At 46.2% G+C, this 19075-nt stretch overlaps 1 protein-coding gene across 5 annotated transcripts in view; it reads left to right on the forward strand.

The window, feature by feature from the left end:
* The first annotated feature begins 1278 nt into the window (after positions 1 to 1278).
* Positions 1279 to 19075, forward strand: part of Nhsl2 (NHS like 2) — a 260656-nt gene continuing 242859 nt past the window's right edge. For 2 of the 5 annotated variants that reach the window (XM_052734006.1, XM_052734015.1), the window contains exon 1: positions 1279 to 1743. In XM_052734006.1, coding sequence (XP_052589966.1) covers positions 1464 to 1743 — 280 coding nt within the window. In that variant the 5' untranslated portion in view covers positions 1279 to 1463. The remainder of the gene's footprint in view (positions 1744 to 19075) is intronic. The other 3 variants (XM_052734037.1, XM_052734049.1, XM_052734056.1) reach the window with 3 other exon arrangements.

Below are 19075 nucleotides of genomic sequence, written 5' to 3' on the forward strand. Positions count from 1 at the left end.
TGTGAGCTGCCATGTGGGTGCTGAGAATTGAACCTGGGTCCTCTGGAAGAGCAGCCAGTGCTCTTAACCACTGAGCCATCTTTCCAGCACCTGTAGAGCTTCCTGTCTAAGGAACAATTAATTTTCTGAGGCAAAGAATGGAAACAGTCTACATTGTATTAGTGCAGACACAAGAATTTTGCTCAAAATGTTCTGCTAATAGGTTCTGTAGGCTTATACTTAACAGAGCATTTGTAGGATGGAAAGCGAGAGAATTAGAAAAGAAAGTACACCCGAAATCAAAGTGCATTAGTGGAGAACCAGGAGCAAGTTCAGTGTGAGAAGTTCTCAGTGGAAACTTCCCAAGTACACGCAGACATACAATACACGAAAGACATTCTGGTTTTCTGAGTACACTTTACCTTCTACAATTGAGAGAAATCGGGGTTGTCTGCACTGAAAGCACATCTCAGCTCCTGAAACCCCTCTTCTGGGATATTACAGGAGCTCATTGTGGCCAAGGATGAAATCCATCCCAGCTGCCAGACCCTCCCCCTAAAAGGAAACAGCTCTGGGCTCCCTTTTAGCATAAAATACAAGCGGCGTCCCTCAATCCCAATAGAATGGATTATTCCAAGAAATATTATTATTATTATTATTATTATTATTATTATTATCCGTTCATTCCTTTACAAGCAGACGGAGACAGTGCTGCTCCTCAGAGACACTTTCCTCCTGAACAGTCAAATAAGTACTTGGTTCTCTCTATGTTTCCAAGATTCTAGCCGCTAGCTTGCTCTGTACTCACAGTCCGTGTGGGTTGGTGCGTGGCACAGAGTACCCATTAGAAAGAAAACTAGATGCGTGAAGCCAGACTATTCTGCATGTCTCTGTTGTGACTCGCTGATGTGGATGCCGGTGCGTTTGCATTTTTAGTTTTACAAAGAGGAAAGTTTAAGTTAAAAAAAAACAAAGCAGAAAACAACCTTAACCATCAGTACTGGGCCTGGAGCTCCGCAGGAGGACGCGGGCACATTCCGTGCAGCGAACATCACACCCTCCTCAACACACATTCACGCAGACCTTCCTTCTTTAACTCTCAGCTCCTTCTTTCTACTCCTACTTCCTTTTTTCTTTTCTCCCAGATCAAGCGTTAATCTGCAAATTTCTGACCGCAAGAGAAAAAAAAAAAAAAAAAAAAAAAGGAGGGGGGGGGAATCCCGAAGTAGCAGAGCGAGGGAGGAGGAGGAGAAAGGCAAGGAGGAGGAGCCCAGCGGAGCCGAGTCAGAGGGACTGGTGGCTCCTGCGAGTGTGCAGCCCGCGGGGAGCCGGCGCTACAGGCTGTGAAGCCTCCTGTCCGCCTAGCCACCCGCGCTGCTCACCGGCCCGCGTCTAGCGCCCTGCTCCACCCGCGGCCGCCTCTCGGGGGGCCAGCGGCGCCACAAGGCTAGAGGGCCGCATCGGTCCCCTCGCCAGCGCCCAGGATGCCGTTCTACCGGCGCGTGGTGGTGCCCCAGCGTCTGTGCCCGCGCAACCCGCCGCAGCCGCTGACCGAGCTCCGCGACGTGAGCCACCTGGCCGCGCTCAGCTTGCTCCGCCAGCTCGCCGACCTCTGCGGCCACTCGCTGGCTCTGCTCGAGGACCTCGAGGGGCACCTGCTGGCCCTGGGGCGCCGCACCGACAGCCTGTACCGGCGCACCATTCGTCTCCGCCACCGTCTTCCCTGTCGCCTGATCGGCCCGGAGGACGACGAAGAACTGCTAGGTAAATGGCGCGAGGCGCCTGCGACCCGCGACCCTCTCCCACCCTCCTCTGGGGATGTCCCGCTGGGTCCGCCCGTGGCTGCCGCTCGGAGATCGAGGGACACGGCCTCCCGGACGCCCTCCCGCCGTCCGATCTTCCCGGGATCCGCTCGCGCCATCCCGAGGGGCCCTCTGCCCTCAGGGTTCCGGTCTGGGGGCTGCCGCCGCTTCTGCAGCGCTTGGAGAGGGAGGGGATCCATAGGGTCCCGGGAGGTACGGAGCAAAGCGTCCTGGTGGCGTCGGGAACCGAGTGGCCGCGCCGGCGTCTCTGGTGATCGGCCACTTTGGAAAGCGCGCCGAGATGCCTGCCTCCCTCCCTCCCGGGTGGCGGGGCCTCTGCAGCCAGCCCCGTGCGACTTCGTGCTGGAGTGTGAACGGCCTTCCCGCGCCCAGCAGCTTCTGAGCGCCCTTCCCGCCCGCTTCTCCCCGCACGTTCCGCGTTGCCGCCCCGGGAGTGACCGGCAGGGGGAGGGGAGACTGTCCCGGGCTTCGCTGATCCCCAGCCGCTAAGGTCCCGCTGCCCAGATTTGCTGGAGAGAACCATTTAAAGAAACTGTCACCAGTTTTCTTAAAAGTGTGTTCGCTTTAAGACCCAGACAAATGCCCGAGAAACGCCAGGTCCCGGGAGTTTCTTCACTGAACACTAAGAACCTGTGAGACTGTTAGGCTGGCGGGAGCCCTGGCTCTTTGCTACTTTGAATCTCAACATTTTGAATAGGGAGGATCTCCTCTGTGAAGAAAGGCAACATTCCCTTAGAATGTGGAACTTCTCTCAAAACAAGGATGGGTGTGTGTGTGTGTGTGTGTGTGTGTGTGTGTGTGTGTGTGTGTGTGAGAGAGAGAGAGAGAGAGAGAGAGAGAGAGAGAGAGAGAGAGAGAGAGAGAGAGAGAGAGAGAGATAAGTTAGAAATGCTGATAATAGCAGAGACACGACAGGTAATCGCCAGTTTGCACCTAGAGGAGGTTAAGAGAAAGAGACAGAGACAGAGACAGGGAGACAGAGAGAGACACAGACAGAGACAGAGAGAGACGGAGTGGGAGGGTGGGGGGGAGGGGCAGTGTTCCAGAAAGTTTCAGATGGAGGCAGAAGATGGCTACTTGTTGACTTTTGAGTGAGGCTTTGGGAGAGAATTGTCTAGGTCAGCCATTCTTCCTTGCAGACTCCACCCCTTACGAAACGACAGGAGTCAGAGAGGTTCTGCCACCCCTCTTCCTTCATAAAGGTCTCTGACCTTTGAGGTAGATGGCAGAGGTCACTGCTAGAGAAAAATAAACTGAATCCTGTGAGCAAAGGAAGGTGGAAGACACAGATGACTGCCAGATGGAATGTGGACATGGAACCAGGAGCCGCTGTGAAGCAGGGGACTAGGAAAGGTGAGGCCCTGGGTCTGGTTCCTTCTCAGTTAACAAAGAGGGTAAGAAGGTCGTTGTTTTTCTGCTCCTGGGGTTCCACTGATTACCAGGATTAGTCTACGAGAAATTTGATAAAACCGATTGGAGATTACTTTTCCAAATCCTTGTCCAGCCTGCAGCGTACTGCCTGCAGAGAGCCACCTACTGAGTTCAGCAGGGTAAGTTGAGGCCGGAGGGGAAGGTCTGTTTTTCCAACTCACTTTTTTGTGTGCTGAGTCAGCCAGCCCTTCCCATGGGCTGGGGTGTTGGGATGGCTTCATCAAATCACCTGAGGGCCTAACCCTTTCCAGTTATCTGTTAGGTTAGAAAGAGATAGTTCGAGGGCCACTGGTGTGTTGTTAAAGGAAAGGAATGACTCTTAAGATAAAATGCCGTTGATCTGGCCTCTTGGAAGTTTGCAGGAGCTGAGAGTGTGTCTGCCTCTTATCTCTAGTGTGGTCACTGGCCTTTGAGAATATGCATGTTGTTTGACTCTGAGGTACTCCAAGGACTGCTGCATACAGCAAACAGGGCGGCCGACCTTCTGTGAGTCGCTGAAAAAGATCGGCTATTCTAGTCTCCTGCCCTAGACTCTTCCTGAGCTTCCCAGTGCATTCTTTTCAGTAGCTGTAGGCTACTACAATGGGCTGAGGGGAAATGCCAAATGCAAAGAGAGATGGGGAGCATGATCAGAGGACCATCTGGCACCCCCTTGTTGCTGAGGCATAAGGTTCAACAAGGTGTCCAGCAGGCTGGATATTAGATTATGATCATGAGCGAAGAAGCAGCCATTGCCAGGTTCAGTCTTTTTTGTTTGGTCTTTCTAGTACCCTTTCCTCCTAGCATCCCTACATCTTTCCCGAGCATCTTGCTGAGGGTCAGCACTTCCAGTTAGCATTTTGCCCTACATACTGCCTGTCTAGCTAGACTTCCTCTCACATTCTTCCTGTAGCTGTTTCTTCCATCCATGGTGGGAAAGAGAAATCTGGGAAGGAGGGAGGTTTGGAAACATGTGAATGACAGCTGACAGGCCAGCAGCTAGGAGCCTCCCTACTGGGACAACTTGGCTGCCACTAAAGGGCTGAAGAGTGACAAGTCACACTGGCCCCCAGCATGCAGGCTGGGCTGGGGCTTTGGGAGCAGCAGGGGGAGGACAGGATGGACAGGATGGGAGGGAAGATAGAGGAGGAGAAAGTGGATACTGAAGGATTCCACGTGATTCTTTACACTGTCTCGGGTCAAACTCCCTCCATCTTCAAGGTTACAGGGGTGGGACTGGGCTGGCTTGGTTGCCTAGCAACAATCCCCCCAAGGCTGTTCTTTGGTAACTTGAGCCCCTTTGAGATTGCCCTAGAAACTCTCCTAACTGGAGAATGAGGGTGGTAGGGAAACAGGCCCACTCTGGTCTCCACCAAGCCCCTCTGACTGGATCTATGGCAGTTGCCATATCCCAGGCAAGGCCTTGCTTCTAAATCGAGTCCCCCCTGCCCCATACGGCTTTGGATGTGACCCGTTTTGTTGCATCTTGTGGCTTTTACTCTGTTCTTCTCAAAGTTGTTATGGTCAAAGCCAGTGGGAAATAGCTCCATGCCTGCTGCCATATGCTGAGTCAATCCAAGCTTTCCTACTCCTTCCTCAGAGATCTATTTAATGTTTGTAGGTGCTTAGATGATAATTACAAAAGCAATCAGGACATCAGCCTGGGGGTATAATATCTCCTTTGAGATACTAGGAAGTTAGTGAAACACTGTATAGCTCTAGGTAGATCTATTTTATTTTTATTACATTTTTATTTATTTATCGTGTGTGTGCATGTGAGTCCTGGTGATTAAACTTAGGTCGTCAGGCTCAGTGACAAGAGCCTTTACCTGCTGAGCCATCTCGCTGGCCCCTTAGTTATGTTTCCTAACACTGGCGAGCTATCGTTTCACGCTAGCGCATGGACTTTCTGTGAGAAACAATGCTCTGCTGTATCTTTGCAGTTATTTTGGATTGACTACAGTCAGTGAGATCCAAGGCAGAAAGCTGCTCTTCTTTTTGTATCCCTGCCTCTTGATTTTCCAATGTTGTGACCACCCTAGCTGCAAGCCATAAAGGACAGCTGGCTTATTTTGCTTGAAAGTATGGTCCTAGCATGTTATAACTCTGCCCAGGGTGAAAAATTGGAAATCTCCACCTCTTGACCACAGCCAGTTTGCCACTATGAGACATACACCCTGAGTTACACTGCTCTTGCTTAGAAGGACCGAGTATGCCCTCTGGAGACTGATGGAGCTTAGGGGATCTTGGGAGACTTGAGAGGCACATTGCCAGGACTGATTTTTGTCTCTGTCCTGCCTGTCATCCTCAGAGGCTCTTGGGACAGTGGGTTGACAGAATGGGTTTGGGGGTTGGAACCAAACCCACTTTCTGTAATTTTTTCTTCACCTCCCATTTTCTCCCTGAATACCATGAAATTCTTCGTCTGTTTTATGGTATTTCCATGTGTTGAAAACATCTTCTCTGGAAATTTGAACACCAAAATGTCCACTAGAATTTCCTCCTCTTTAGAAACAAGAAATTTAATCTCCTCCTTTTTAGACACGTGAACAGTTAAAGTGACAAAAACATCAAGATGTCAGTCTAGGAGAGGAATAGAAGACTTAAGTTATGGCTTCTGGGCTGACCTTTGACCCTGATGAAGGTGATCAAGTTTCAGGAGAAGAGTGGTGCATTGACATCATCTGTCCCTGTCTGTACCTCTCTGGCTTGAGTGGAATCTATTTATACTATACTATGTGAACCAAAAATTCAGTCATTAAACCATTGTGAGTATCATAGCACATGACAGCCAAGGCCCAGGAAGGGGAAAGGACCCATCCAAAGTCACTCATAGAGATCAAGACTTGTAGTAACGCTGAGTAATGAGGGGATTGTAGTGCCTCCATACATGTGATTCTAAATGAAGGGTAGAAACCATGAAATAAAGCATTATCCCTTTGAAATGACTCAATGATCACTTGTATGCTGAAATTCAAAGTTTCTTACTAGACTCTCTTCCTCTCTTCTCTCTTTTGTATTCCTGTTACTTGTGATCCAGGAACGTATTCAGTCTGCCAGTTTAGGAATGTGGCACTGGCCAAGTCACAGAGAAAGTCAGTGACAGAAATCCTTGATTCAGAAGGGGCATCTGACATTCTCAACCAGGGTTCTGCCCTCTGTCAGTTCATTGAGAGGCCCTGCTCTGGCATTTTCTCTAGCTGGAATTTGTCCAGGATAAGGAATAATTCCTGATTCCTTTCGTCCCCGAGGGATGCTTTAAAGAACAGCTCCCACCCCATGGTTTCTGTGGGAGGCAAGCTGGAGCTGGAGAGGAAGGATGCCCAACCCTGCTTGGTACAAAGAGCAGGCGTGTTAAAGCTTTGAGTTTAGAGTGAAGTTTATTCTGGAGAAATGATCTTCAGGTGCGAAAGGGGAGTTAGCCATCGACACACTGGCCTCTGAAGGTCCCCTTCCCATCAGGGTCCTTTACTACTGATCTTTACACTGACCCTTCAAGATGGTGGTTCAGTTGTAGCTATGAGGCATCTTGACTATTTTCTGTTGCTGTAGTAGAGCTTAGTTGGCATTTCCAAAAGCTCATTTATTAAAAACCAAGGGGAACAAGAAAGTAAAATGATTGCCAGAAATGCATTTAGCATACATGTTTCCAGGGAATGGATTGCTTAGCCTTCTGTGCATAAGTAGCTTAACGGGCTTATCGGCTCTGCTGCTCTGTACTCTTTCTGAGGACCCCACTCATCTTCTCTTTGGATTATTACTTTCTATAGTACTAGGCCCAACTTTGTTTCCGTTCTTACTGTTGTGCTAGGTTCTAGAGACCGACAGGTAAGTAGACTGGCTTTCTCCCCTCAGCGCTCCTGGTCTGTCTGGCTGGCACCATCTCACTTCCTACCACATCAGCAGGGGACAGCAAGCTGAAGAGCTAAAAACCAGTCTCCTGAAAGTTGACGAGAGCTAACAACTAGAGTCAAGACCCCAGTTCACACCCCAGAGAGTCCTTCAATTCAGTCTGGTTTGCGGCCCAATAATGGAATTAGGACTTCCAAAATCCTCCATGGTAAAAATCTAACTCAAAACACGATAGAATGCTATTGACAGTTTTCGCTTTAATTTATAGTTTTATACACGAGACGTCTATGTTCAAATATAAGAAGAATAGTTGGCTGTTCAGTAGCTAGATAATACTTAGTGGATCTGTAGTCATCATGAGCCTCTTGTGATAACATTAGAGCCTTCTAGAATCTTCTGTTCCCAGCTGGGAATGACAAACCTTATCTTCCTCGTTCAAGCAAGAAATCAGTTCTTTGCGTAGTTTCATTCAGGCAAATTTATTTTAATTTTTATTTGTGTGTGTTCCTATATGTGTGTAAAATAATGTATGTGCAGACACACACGTGTGTGTGTGGAGGTCAGAGGTCAGTCTCGTGTGGTGTTGCTACTCTGTTTCTCTTCTCTCTTGTTTTTTGTTTTGTTTTAAAATTATTTCTTTTATTTTTGACATTATAATATAATTACATCATTTCCATCCTTCCTCCTTCCAACCTCCCCCGAATATGCCCCTTCTTGCTCTTTTTCAAATTCATGGTCTCTTTCCATTAATTGTTGTTACATGCGTATATGTGTGTGTGTATATATATATATATATATATATATATATATATATATATATATTCCAAAGTATGGCCTTCTCGGTCTGTGTAATGTTCCTTGTACATATGTTTTCAGGGTGGACGATGTGGTATCAGATAACCAGTTGCTGTGCTCTTCCCTGGAGAAGATAGTTTCTCCAACTCTCAGCAATCTTTAGTTGCCTGTCACTTTTCATGTAGAGTTGGGGCCTCCTGAGCTTTTCCACGTTAGCACGTTTATTAGTCTCATCCTTGTTCAGATTCATGCTTAGGCAGTCATTTTGGTGAGACTTCATGGTGTTTTGTTTTGTTTGTGAGACAGGGTCTCTCACTGGCCTGGTGTTACCTACTGCACTATCATCTCCCCAGCCTTAGTTTTCATTTTTAATTTACCCATTAATTAATTTGGTGAAGGTGGTGGTTGAACCCGTGTCCCATCACATGCTAGGCAAGTGATCTACCACTAAGATATATCCCTGGGCCTTCATTTTTATTTTATTTATTGTTGTGTATGTATGTACGATGTTTATGTGGATGTCAGAGGGCATCTTTTGGGAGTCAGTGCTCTCCTTCCACTCTGTGGGTGGAAGGAGCTTCAACTCAAATTATCAGACTTGCATGGCAAATGATTTGCCCACTGAGACATCTCGTCAGTCTTATTTTAATCATATAAAATTATTAGAGAGTGTGATAATTCAGTTCATATGTACAATATGCAGTGATAAAATTGGGGTAGATAACATTTCCCTCTCTTTACTCATTTAAAATAATTATTAGCACACAGTAATTGTCTTTATTTATGCGGTACAATGTGATAGTCCAATACATGTATACACTATTTACTGATCAAATCAAGATTTTTGTTTCTATCTCTTCATCATTACTTTGTGTTTGGAGACTTCAAAAGCCTCTTTCCTAGATATTTATAAAAAATGTAGGGTTTCTTGTGAACAGTAGTTACCCCACTGTGCTAAGGAACATTGGAACTTCTCCCTTGCAGCAGACTGCATTTTGGTGTATATTATCCGGCTTCCCTGTAAAACCCCTCTGCCATTATTTCCAGCCTCTGGTAATGAGCTACATTTAGCTCAACTGGTTTTTTTTAAGCTTTTACATATGAGTGAGAACATGCAGTATGAGAACATGCAGTTTTGTCTTTCTGTGCCTGGCTTATTTCACTCAATATAATGTCCTCTGGTCCCACGTATTTGCTACAAATGATAGAGTACACAAGATGGCAGCGTTTTAATGGACAAGGCTACTTTGATAGTGCCACAATCAGGTGTGATGAGTAAGTATTTATATAAGTAGCTTACAGCAAAGTTTGTGTGACAGACCGTGGGGCTAGTGGTGCAGGAGACAACTGGATACCAGCCCTTTATTAATTTTTTAAAATCTTTTCAGTTTTTTTATTTTAATTTTTTCAGTTTCTCTGTGTAGCTTTGCACCTTTCCTGAAACTCACTATGTAGCCCAGGCTGGCCTTGAACTCACAGAGATCCACCTGCCTCTGCCTCCTGAGTGCTGGGATTAAAGGCGTGTGCCACCACCGCCTGGCCAAGGTTGTGTGTGCCAGTTTGCACTAAATCCCCAACCCCGATACCAGCCCTTTAACTTGGAAACCCTCAAACAGCTCTCCATCCTTCCTTCTTACCCTTCCAACTGCTCTCCTCTCTGGAAATTGTAAGAACCTTAAAATGTAAGTTCTTTGAGGGTAGAGCTATTTGTGTTTTTATTGCCATTTCTACAGCTAAGTCAGGATTTGGCACCTAGTGGGCATTTTACTAGCTACGGCAGCTGTCTTGAGATGGATTCTTTCCTTCCCCTTTTCTAGCCTAGGTTGTGATGTCCTGTGGTTTCTGGCTACATGGAGATGGACAAGCATGCAGGTCCACAGCCGGTTGGGAGGAGGGTTGAGTCCCACTGCTGGGCAGCTGAATGAGGGCTCTGGGGCAGGCTCTGACTCAGTGCTGAGATGTCCAGAAGCTTCCAGGAGGATGTGATGTCTGAGCTCTGAAAACCAGTGTGCTTTATTGTGGCAGAGGAAGAGGACAGTGTGGATTTCTAGTTCAGGAAGTTGCCTATGCTAGTACAGGGCTGTAAGAGGGAGCTGACGTGGGGGAGGACAGACTGGATTCAGGAGAGATTAGAGTCTCCCCAGCACAGGAGGGCCACTGCAGCAGCAGAGGTGGGGTGGGGAAGCCGGTCCATCCTGTTTGTTGGTTACAGAGTTAGAGACTATTTGAGGGTTAAAAAAAAAATGGATGGTTAAATTGAAGCTGTACCCTTGAGGCAGATGAGGTTGGAGTTGCCTGGCAGAGCCAGATCTTCCCCTCCCCATGACCACTCCTATCCCCAAATGTCTCCACCAGGAGGGACCCTAAGATAAAATGAGAAAAAGAGAGAAAGAAAGTAAGAGTCTACCTGTTTGTGAGTCCCTGACACTTGAAACCAAAATCTCTTATTCATGTCTGTTTTGCGTGAGTGAGGATGTTTGAGGTTTGACTGTACCTTTTATTACTTTTTTTCCTAAATAACACAGATTCTTCGGAATGATCTGCAAATTCTCTATGGGAAACCCAGAAAAAAAGTGTTTTCCTTTTCTTTTTATTTTGTGGTGCTGGGAATCGAACTTATTTAGGACCTACTTCATGCTCAACAAGCAAGCACTCTACCACTGAATTATACCCTTAGTCTAAATAAAAGCATTTTTCCCCTTGGAAAATTGATTCAAAGGAGGGATGGGTTTTTAAGATCTATTTTTTTGTCTTTTCACTTTGAGTGGATTCTTTGGCTTCTGAGAGCAGTGTAATTATCCTCCTGACAATTTATAGTCTGATTCCTCAGTATAAGCAAAGTACCAAACAAATTCTCCTCCTCAACTGGGAGGCTGTGAGGAGACTGAGGCCTCCTAACAGCATACTCAGGGGGGCTCCCTTCCCTTGCAGGAGGGAGCCCCCCAGAGCTGTTAGCAAGACAGCTCTTGTTATTTATGGTTGTCCCTTTTGACCCTGCAATTCCCCTTCAGGATCTTATGCTAAAGAAAAATCAGACACTGTGCCAAGAGATTTGCCAGGGTTTTCACCACATTGTTTGGTTTTTCGTGTTAACCTGAGAAATGGAAGTAACCTAAACATTCACTAACAGCTGAGTTCTTATGTAAATTTTGCTAAGTCTGTGATAGAAGTGGTAAAATAGTATACAGCTATGAAGAACCATGCTGTGAACAATGCATGTCTTAGCTGACTGATGTGTCTGGACCACAATTCCTTTTGTGTAAAATGGCATTCCTACTACTCATTTCAGGGGATTATTTCAAGGGTCTAACTAATGTGTCTAAAATGCTTGGTGCATATCCCACAGTCATGCATACCATCACCAGATACTATCCAGACAGATGCAAGTCCTTGAAACCTTTCTTTCTTTATTTGGTTTTGAGCTTGACTCTCACTATGACAACTAGGCTAGCCTGACACTTTCTATCCTCTTGCCTCTGCCATGTGGGTGCTGGAATTACACCCGTTTGTCACCACGCCTGGTTGCTATGTTGTCTTTTGAAACCCCTAGATGGAGATCCTGTTAAGTCTGTTAGAATAAAAATGTTTCCTAGACATCTCCGAACTGCAGCCATTCTTCTGTGCTCTAGAACTTGTGGAGAATGCTCTCGTGTGCTCGGAGGAGCGCATTAAGGCTGTCAGTGCATCTCCCCCCGACCCCAGGATTTTGCTTTCCTTTGACTCCACCTTCATTCTCCCCCATTGACATGTGTCCACTGCTTCACCGCCAACCAAAGGTGGGGGGCATCCTTTGTAATTGAAGCAGGCTCTACTGAGAGCTCTGGCAGCCTTGGGATGTTTATTGTTATAGACCAATGCCTGCTGACCTCAGACCCTGCCAGGCTAGGACATCGGAGGGGCATTAACAAAGCAGCAGAGGGTGGATTCTGGTCCAGCAGTCTAGCAGCAGCCTTTGCCTTCAGGCAGGGCTCTTCCTTAAGAATGTCTTGCTGGTTCTGCTCTAGTCTCCAGGTAGGGGGAGGGGCATGATTCCTGGCTAGGCTCACAAGTGTTACAGAGTCAATCTGTCTAAGGGGTTTTTCTCACCAAACTTATAGGGCCTAAGATTGTAGCAAAGTAGTGAGCAGTTTGCCTGGAGATCCAGCAGGTCTATCTTTCCCCGGGTGCTGATACAGAGTGAGGAGATCCTGATCTCACAGCCAAGCAGCCTCAAGGTCCCAGGAATACACTGGCATTGTCTACAAGACACTCAGGCCACCAGGCAATTCTGTTGTCTCCCCGGACAAAATCCTTCACAATGCTTGCAATTCTTCTTTGACTTCATTCTAAAAAATTTAAGCGATAGCCACAGAATCTTTTACTGATCCTGAGTGCAAAACCAAATCACCTAAAAGGATTTAAAAACTACTGGTGACATTCGTCCTCTATAACCAGAAGTTCTGGGAGACAGTGGGCAGGAACCAGTATGTTTTCAAAGTTTCCAAGGGGTTGTACTGTGCAGCTGGGGATGAAGACGTGTTATGGATGGTTAAGGATGGACATCACCAAGCCAGAGTTTCCCAACCTATTGGACCACATAACCTTCCTCCTCCTCTTTCTTCTTCCTTCCTGTGCTAGGGAGCATTTCGTGCATGATTGATGCTACCATTGAGCTACATCCCCAGTGCTTCATTATATAGTCTTTTATAAATTGTATTTGTGGATAATAAGAATGAAGTATAATGTAGGCTTAGGTTAAAAGAAGCGACAAAACCGTCACATGTATGAATTATTCACAAATGGTCATGCCTCCAAAGTTGAGTAATATACTTTTTAATTTTATAAGCGAAAGAAGAAAATTAGAAAAACTTTCTAATTTTTTAAAAAGAATATATGCCACAGCAAAGTAAAAGATCTTCTTGTCTTCTCTTGCTTTGCTCCTGTTTTCAAACCCACTAACATTTTGAATGAAGACTGCGTTTTTGTATGCTATAGCTACATAGGGTCACACATTTTGACACTGGGATGGGTCTCTCTACCTTCAGTCAACTTTTCAACAGAATAGAAAGATTTTGCCGTGCACACATTTCTGGGAATCCAGGTGAAATGAAAGACATTTTTACTTTATAGTTTCATGCTTCAGATTGGACCAGGCCAGAAATTGCAGATCGAAGTTAAATGACTGCTTCTGAACTGATGTGTGGGGTGGACTCCATGCTTTCCTTACTTGGTAGCCATACCGTGCACTCACACAGCGTAGGAGAACAACTGTATAAATGTGTAGAGTATTCTCAGACCCAGAGATACTTGAGCAGACACAATTCATCTTTTTCTTGTTTGCTTTTTGTTTTTTGAGACAGGGTCTCATGTAGCCCAGGCTCTACTTGAACTTACTATGTAGCTAAGGATGACCTTGAACTCCTGATCCTCCTGCCTCCACCTGCTGGGATTACAGGCATGCATCGCTAAACCCTGCTCAACAAATGCAATTTAGAAGACAGAATATCTGTCTTTCCTTTCATGGTACCGACAGAAATACTTTTAGAATGTGGATCCTGGCCAACAGCCACCCAGAGAAAGGAAGAAGCCTGCTCCAATGGTGTCTCCGATGTTAGTGGCTGCATTTGAGCTTCCCATTTGGAACCTCCTCTGTATCTATTTCGGAGTACCAAGACTTAGCTGATTCTCTCAGCAGCCACTGGGAAAATCCTGGGACAAAAGGAATAGGGAAGGGGGCACTTTTCAGAATGTTCATCTCAGCTGTAATGAGAGAGATGGGGTACTATAAAGGTAACCCCCACAGTAGGCCTCTCAAGCAGGCCCAGCCCCTGAGGATGAAAACAGGCCAGAAAGAAGGATCTGCTGGAAGTGTTTGCCAAGAGGAAATGATGACTGTTTGGAGAGATCGAGGCCCAGCCTCGGCTAAAATAAGCATCTCGCGCTGTACACAAATACCAAAGCGCTTCGTGATACTCTATTTCTATGTATAATTTTTGTGCTTTCATCAGTTAAGATTTTCAATTTTCACCAGCAAAAACACACTTTAAGTTTAAAAATGAGGAAGGATCTATTTATGAAGGCTGAGAAGTAGGTTTTAAGGAATGGTTTCACTCAAAGTGATACAGAAAAGGTTCGTTACTGAAATGTGGGAACAGTGCAGCTCGGGAAACTGAGCTGGGAAATCATTTTATGAGGATTTTGGGTAGTAAGATCTTGCTGTATTCCAGCTTCTGAACCAGATTACCTCCTTGGAATAACAGATTACATAAATTTACTCCCCATTGAGAAAAAACCCAGTGAAATCTTTCCTTATAACTCCAAGTTAATGAAGCAGTAGGTTTAGGAAAGAAGCACCATTGGTGTACAGAGAGCTATTGTATTCTGTGCCTGGGGCTTCCAGACTACCTGAGGCATGTGGGGAATGAGGGAGGAGGAAAGGTGTCCAGATGGTGAATCCCTTTTCACAGGGCACATTGATTGAATTCCAGGCGCCAATAGGAGCTGCTAGTATATGTGGCAAATAGGTGTCCCCTATGGGTAGAGGGACAGCAAAGGGGATGCCTCCTCTAGGTGGCCAAGTTAGGGAGAGCCATTGTCTCTGATGGAACAAATTCTAGATGAAACTGTTAAAGAATGCACATCTGGGTGGAGCCATGCTTAAAAGCTGTATTCTCTGGATGTTTTAACTGCAGAAAGGCGCCCTTCCTCTATGGACAGGCAGACAGGACGACCAACTTCACTGAACTGTGGCCTCAATTTGAGACTCCATTTTTCAGGGGACCCCTATAGAACAACACTGCCAGGTGCCCTGAGACACCAGAGACACAGAGAATGATCAGAGATAGACCCTGCTTGAGGAATTCCCAGCCTAGCCCCTCCAACTCCTAGCCTATTGAACTGGCCTGATCTCCCAGCTCCACTCCTGCTGATCCGTCTGCACGCAGTTTTATTTGATGGGAGTAAACTGGCCCCTCCAGGTCCCCAGATGCTGGCTACAGTTTGAGCAAGGCAGCTACCATTCCTCTGGCTGTGGCTCTACTTTCTAGAATGAACAACTAGGGCTACTTGTTTACTGTGGTTAAAACATCGCTTTGGGGTCCTGGGTAGGAAAATGTCAACTATCATTTCTTCCCTCACCATAGTTTAAGAATTTGGCTGTGCCCCTTCAAAATGAGCTTTTAATTGGCCCTTTAGAGTGGGGTGTGGTGATGACTCATCCTGGAATCCTAGCACTTGGGAGGCTGAGGCAGGAGGATCAAGAGTTCCAGGCCAGGCCTGGACTATGTAACAAGACACTGTCTTTAAAAGGGCTGAGTTTGGGCATAGCTGAGATATTTTCCCCTTTAATGTTCTTTCTTGTCCCTTAATAAAGGAAAGCACTTTATCTTTAATCTGGTGATTTAGAGTTGGCTCCAGAGACTAATTCCTACCCTGATCATCACGCTAAGCCTGTGCTGGCCTCTGGGCCAGATATTGGTGATACTTAATTCCTAAGAGTTGCCATTAACTCTTGAGTCTTAACTCTTAGGGAGATGGTGCAGAAGGAGACAGTGTTGCCACAGACAGCTAAGTCCTGTATGAAAGCACTGGGCGCAAGGGCAGGGAAGCCTTCCGTACTTTTTCCTCTTGTTTCCCTAAAACTCCTGTTCGTCCTGCAAGACTCCCACTCAGCTAGTCCCAGCTCTTTACAGCCATCTGACTCTTTCTGCTGTGCTCCTGTGGTACTTTATTCACTTTTGCAACCCACGCTTCCTCCAGGTGCGGGGAGATAGTCCAGGCAGATGCTGCCAACATGTATTGACCTTTTTTGAACCCAGTTTTATTTCCCTTCCTTTACTACCTCGTCTTAGGAACTTGGAAGAACACACTGGTAACTTCTTTGCTTAAGATGAGCCAGAAGCTGGAAGTTAGAGCCGTCCCCCCTCCCCCGGTGTGGGGGGAATCTTGTCTTGACGGTGGTAGAGACTTGGACATAGCATGCAGCTGCTGAACCCTTTAGATCCTGAGGGCTTGGGATGAATTTCAAGTGTCTCCCCAGCCAGACTTTAGTCAAGTGGCTGTGGGTACCGAGCCACAGACCTTTTGGGGAGGAAGAAGCCCTGCTGTGATGGTTATGAGTTCGCCTGCCTTTGCTTATTCGGCCTCAGGTAGAAGCGGAGTCCTGATAGCAGCTCATGGGAGTAACTTTCAGTTCTGAGTCTCCGTTTTCTGCCAGGAGGATCAGAAATAGTCCTATATGGAAAAAAGCCTTGGAAACAAAACCTCATGCCTAAAATGTTACATATTATCCTTGATGAGAAGGACAGTGGCTGACTCATCCATCTGTCTTCAACATCTAGTTTGGAAGTAGGTATGATGCAAGTGTTTGTTGAATGACTAATAGCCTAGTAGGAGATAGGATTTTGTATTTGTTTAAGCTTTTGATCAGCACCTAATAAATCCTCTATATCAATTAATGATTCTCTTAGCTGTAGTATTAGTTACTTTTTTAAAAAAAATTTTTAATCTTGTTGGCTCTCAAAGAACCATTCGTCTTGCATACCCATTTCTTTTTTATTTTGTGTGCATTGGTGTTTTGCCTACATGTTAGTTAGTCTTTGTGAGGGTGCCAGATCTTGGAGTTACAGACAGTTGTGAGCCACCATGTGGGTGCTGGGAATTGAACCCAGGTCCTCTGAAAGAGCAGTCAGTGCTCTTAACTGCTGAGCCATCTCTCGTGCCCCTGTATTAGTTACTTTTTAATTTCTGTGATAAAACACCACAACCAAGATAACTATAAAAGGGAGGATTTATTTGGGCTTATAGTTCTAGGGTATAGGAATCTGTCACCATTGTAATGGGGAGCAGGGCAGCAGGCAGGGTGAGGCTAGAGCAAGCTCTGAGAGCTTGTGTCCTGACCTGCAGACAGAGACAGAATGCACACCGGGAGTGGCTCTTTTCCTTCTTTCAGTTTTTATGAACGCATTTGTTACACAATCTATCGTGACCATGTTTTTTCCCCTCCTCTGACTCCCCGTATTCCCCTCACCTCCTTACCTACCCAACTTCATGTTCATTCTCTCATTCAAAAACAAACAAAACTAACCCCCCCAAATCAAAACAAACAAACAAACAAACAAACAAAACCACAAAAAAACAAATAAGAAACCGCTCCCCTCCAGGGTCTGGAATCTGTGTGGAAGAGGAGGTGAAAAGATTGTAAGAGCCAGAGGTAATGGATGACTCCTCAGCAGCAGTAGGATCCAGAGACAACAGGGCGGATGCACATATGAGCTCACAGGGACCTTGACAGCACATATAAGACCTGCACAGATTCAAACCAGACAAAATCCCAGCACTGGAAAGGGGAAGTAGGTGCAAAATTCCACCCCTAAACAAGAAGCTATTTGCAATTGATACCTACTGGGAAGGGAAAACCAGTTTTCTCCAATGGAGTGTCCCTGTGTGTGTGTGTGTGTGTGTGTGTGTGTGTGTGTGTGTATGTGTGTGTGTGTGTCACAGAGCAGGCCCTATGGCTAGGAGTAGTTGGCCAATACAAAACAAACTCCATGTTTTGTTTTTGGTTTTTGATGTAGGCTTTTTGTTTTGACACACCTCCACCAACAAGGCCACACTCCCTCCCAAACAGTTCCACCAACTGGGGCCCAAGTACTAAAACATATGAGCCTAGGGAAGCTGTTTTCATTGTAACCACTGCAGTGGGTAGCCATTCCAGCTTTGATCTGGAAGTTCCAACCCCCATTGAGGCTTTGGCAACTGTCACGCCTACAAGGCGGGGTCAAGGGAGGCGCCTGGAGACCCGAGATCTGGATGGGCCAGCGCTCTCTGTTCCCGGACCCTGGACGGTGGAGGTGGACCGAGCAGAGCTCCAGAGAACACCGCTGGACTTCGATACACCTTCCTCAGACCCTGCAACCTACCTATCCCTTCATTTATAAGTTACCCACTAAATAAATCTTCCTTTTAACTGCGTGGAGTGGCCTTAATAATTTCACCAATAAACCACCACAGATGTTTTGTAACATTTGTCTTTGCCATTACCGTGAACCACACAATACTCCAATACTCAAGAGGATATTTATCAGCTCTTTGCTTTTTGCCTGCAATAGGACATACCAGTGCCACATTGATGGTGGCTTCCAGGCTATGACCTTTAAAAAATATATTTAAGTATTTTGCCCACATGTATGTCTGTGTACTATGTTTGTACCTGGTGCTCTCAGAGATCAAAGTAGGGCATTGGATCTCCTTTATTGGTGAAATTATTATGGCCACTCCACGTAGTTAAAAGGGAGGTTTATTTTGTGGGGTAACTTGCAAGTGAAGGGATAGTTTACAGGGTCTGGTAAAGGTGTAGCACAGTCCGGCGGTGTTCTCTGGAGAACTCAGCTGGGTCTGCCTCCAGCGTCCAGGGTCCAGGAACCAAGAGAGCTGGCGCATCCGGATCTCAGGTCTTCAGGGTCCTCTCTTGGTCCCACCTTGTAGGCGTGACCTTTACCAAAGCCTCAGTGGGGGTTGGAACTTCCAGGTCAAAGCTGGAATGGCTACCCACTACACTCCTTGGGACTAGAATTACAGATGGTTGTAAGCCACTGTGTGGTTGCTGGTAATGAAACCCAGGTCTTTTGAAGAGCAATCTTAACTGCTGAGCGCCTCCCTAGCCCCAGCTATGACCTTTTAAGAATTCAGGTCTCATATCAGAGTCCTACAGGCTACTTTCCTTCCATGTCTGTGCCCCCTACCCAACTTCAGTATGTAGTTTTGCTCAGGGCATACTTGCTGAGTGACTAACAGAGAAACAAAGGAAGCCCCATGTTTCCACAGTGCTATTTGACCAGCCAAATAAACCACAGTTATCAAAATGTGGCAGCTAGGCTACTCCCCCCGCCCCCTTTGATTGTGCTAGGGGTTGAATCTAGAGCCTTGCACAAGGTAGGCAATTGCTCAAATGCTCTAGCACTGACATACCCTCAACCATATTTTTAAACTTTTTAAAAATTTTGAGACATGGTTTCACTCACTAAGTTGCTTGAGCTAATCTTAAACATCCTGTAGACCAAGCTGTCCTTAAATTTATGATTCTCCTGCCTCAGCCTCTTGAACAGCTGTGCCAGTAGGCCATGTACCCCATCTTATTTTTGCACACCCTCTTTAAATACTTCTTTGTCTCTTTTTATTTAGCATAAACATTTCCTCTTCTTTTTTTTTTTAAGGAAAAAGCCCTTTGAGCATAAAAG

This window comes from Peromyscus californicus, unplaced genomic scaffold (assembly GCF_007827085.1).
Source record: "Peromyscus californicus insignis strain IS unplaced genomic scaffold, ASM782708v3 Scaffold_10__1_contigs__length_136768540, whole genome shotgun sequence".
Classification (NCBI taxonomy): domain Eukaryota; kingdom Metazoa; phylum Chordata; class Mammalia; order Rodentia; family Cricetidae; genus Peromyscus; species Peromyscus californicus.